Here is a 1,612-nt window from a genome sequence, read left to right on the forward strand (position 1 = left end):
GCGCGCAACGCGATGCACTTGTCGAGGACGAGCAGGAGCGTGGGGAAGAGGCTGAACTTCCAAAAGCTGCGCGAGTGGAACCAGAGAAGCGCCAGCACCAGAACCCACAGCTTGTGCACGTGGCTGAAGATCGAGTACCCGCCAACCTTGCCACGACGGCCCGGCAGCCCGAAGCGCGCTCGGCGAAAGCGCTCCAGGCCAGTCAGCGACATGAGGAGCATGAAGAGCGCGATGAGGTGGCCCGACAAGCCGTCCCATCGGCCGAGGGCCTGCCCCGCGACGCTGCCACCGGCGCCGTAGGTCGCGCGCCACGAGTAGGCGGAGTAGTGGCAGGCGATGTGGCCGGCGGCGGCGGAGAGGATGAGCGCACCGATGAGCTTGTGGAAGTAGGCGGTGTCGTCGACCGGGAGAAAGGCTGCCGCGGAGGTGGTGCGGAGCCACGAGATGAGATTCCGCATCACCGGCACAAAGACGAGATTGCAAAGCACGTTGAGCGCCATCCCAAAGCCCTTGGCATACGGGTAGGACGGAGGGGCACCGGTCCGCTCGAGGGCGAGCCGAAAGCCGACACCCCAGAGGGCCGCGCAGAGGCAGAGCAGGGCGGTGGTGGCCGGGTAGCGGCAGGCAAGCGAGCGCTGCACCATGGCGGTGAGGGACGGGCATCTGACGAGCAGAGCGCCGAGGCGCGAGCGCGCGAGGCGCCCGTCTGGATGGTGCCGCGCGTGCCGCCGGAGCAGGCAGACGCCCGAGAGGCACGCCACCGCGAGGACGACCCCGACGGCGACGACGAGCGTGAGCCTCCAGCCGCGGACCACGAGGGTGGCCTTCTGGCTCCGGTTGGAGAAGTCGTTGTTGCGCGTCGAGATGTAGTGGAAGGTGCCCGGCCGATTCATCTGCACGAGGCCGCCATCAAAGTAGGCGGGCGCCGCGTTGATGTGCTTGCAGCCGCGCACGTCGTTCTCGTTGTTGGTCTCGTCGTCGCAGATCAGAGACGGCGTGCGGGCGCCCGCCATCGAGTAGTTCCACTCCTGGGGCATGCGGGAGACGGGCCCGGGTGAGGAATGGACGAGGAAGGCAGTTGCGTGAGGAGGGGGGGGGGTGCCGAGGCGGGAGGCTGGGTGGCCGGGCGAAGGAGGGAGGGAGTGAGGGGCAGCCGCCTGGTCGAGGTAGGCCATTCGGCGAACGGTCTCCTCGTCCGAGCGGTGGGTCCACCAGGCCACCGCTTGCCGTTCGACGAACATGGACGCGACGGCGGGCTCGCCGCTGGCGAACGCTTGCCTCGCCGGGCGGCTGTCACCGAGGCTCGCAACTTCGACGAGGTTGGAGCGGTCGGTCTTGTCGCGCCCGTTGCCGTCGTTGCCGCCCTGGTTCGCGTCGCTCCCAGTCCATTGGAAGTGAACGCACTCGCCCTCGGACACCTCGAGGTTGGAGGGCACAAAGTCGTACTCGACGCTGGGGTAGACCTGGACGATGTTCCCCCGCCGGCCGCGCACGTTGAGGTTGTAGATGCCAGCTGAGGCGCACGGACCGCTGCTCGGTCGCCGCTTGATCTTGAAGGTGTGGGAGCGGTCCTGGAAGGTGCGGCCCAGCTGGTCGGTGTTTACGTTGAGCT

At 68.1% G+C, this 1,612-nt stretch overlaps 1 protein-coding gene across 1 annotated transcript in view; it reads right to left on the reverse strand.

Moving 5' to 3' along the window:
- Window positions 1-1,612, reverse strand: part of EMIHUDRAFT_459074 (hypothetical protein) — a gene marked incomplete at its 5' end in the record, with an annotated part of 4,925 nt that overhangs the window by 1,578 nt on the left and 1,735 nt on the right. Inside the window, 2 exons of the mRNA XM_005769338.1 lie at window positions 19-1,028; window positions 1,185-1,513. Coding sequence (XP_005769395.1) covers window positions 19-1,028; window positions 1,185-1,513 — 1,339 coding nt within the window. The remainder of the gene's footprint in view (window positions 1-18; window positions 1,029-1,184; window positions 1,514-1,612) is intronic.

The sequence above is a fragment of the Emiliania huxleyi genome (genome assembly GCF_000372725.1).
Source record: "Emiliania huxleyi CCMP1516 unplaced genomic scaffold EMIHUscaffold_427, whole genome shotgun sequence".
Taxonomy (NCBI): domain Eukaryota; phylum Haptophyta; order Isochrysidales; family Noelaerhabdaceae; genus Emiliania; species Emiliania huxleyi.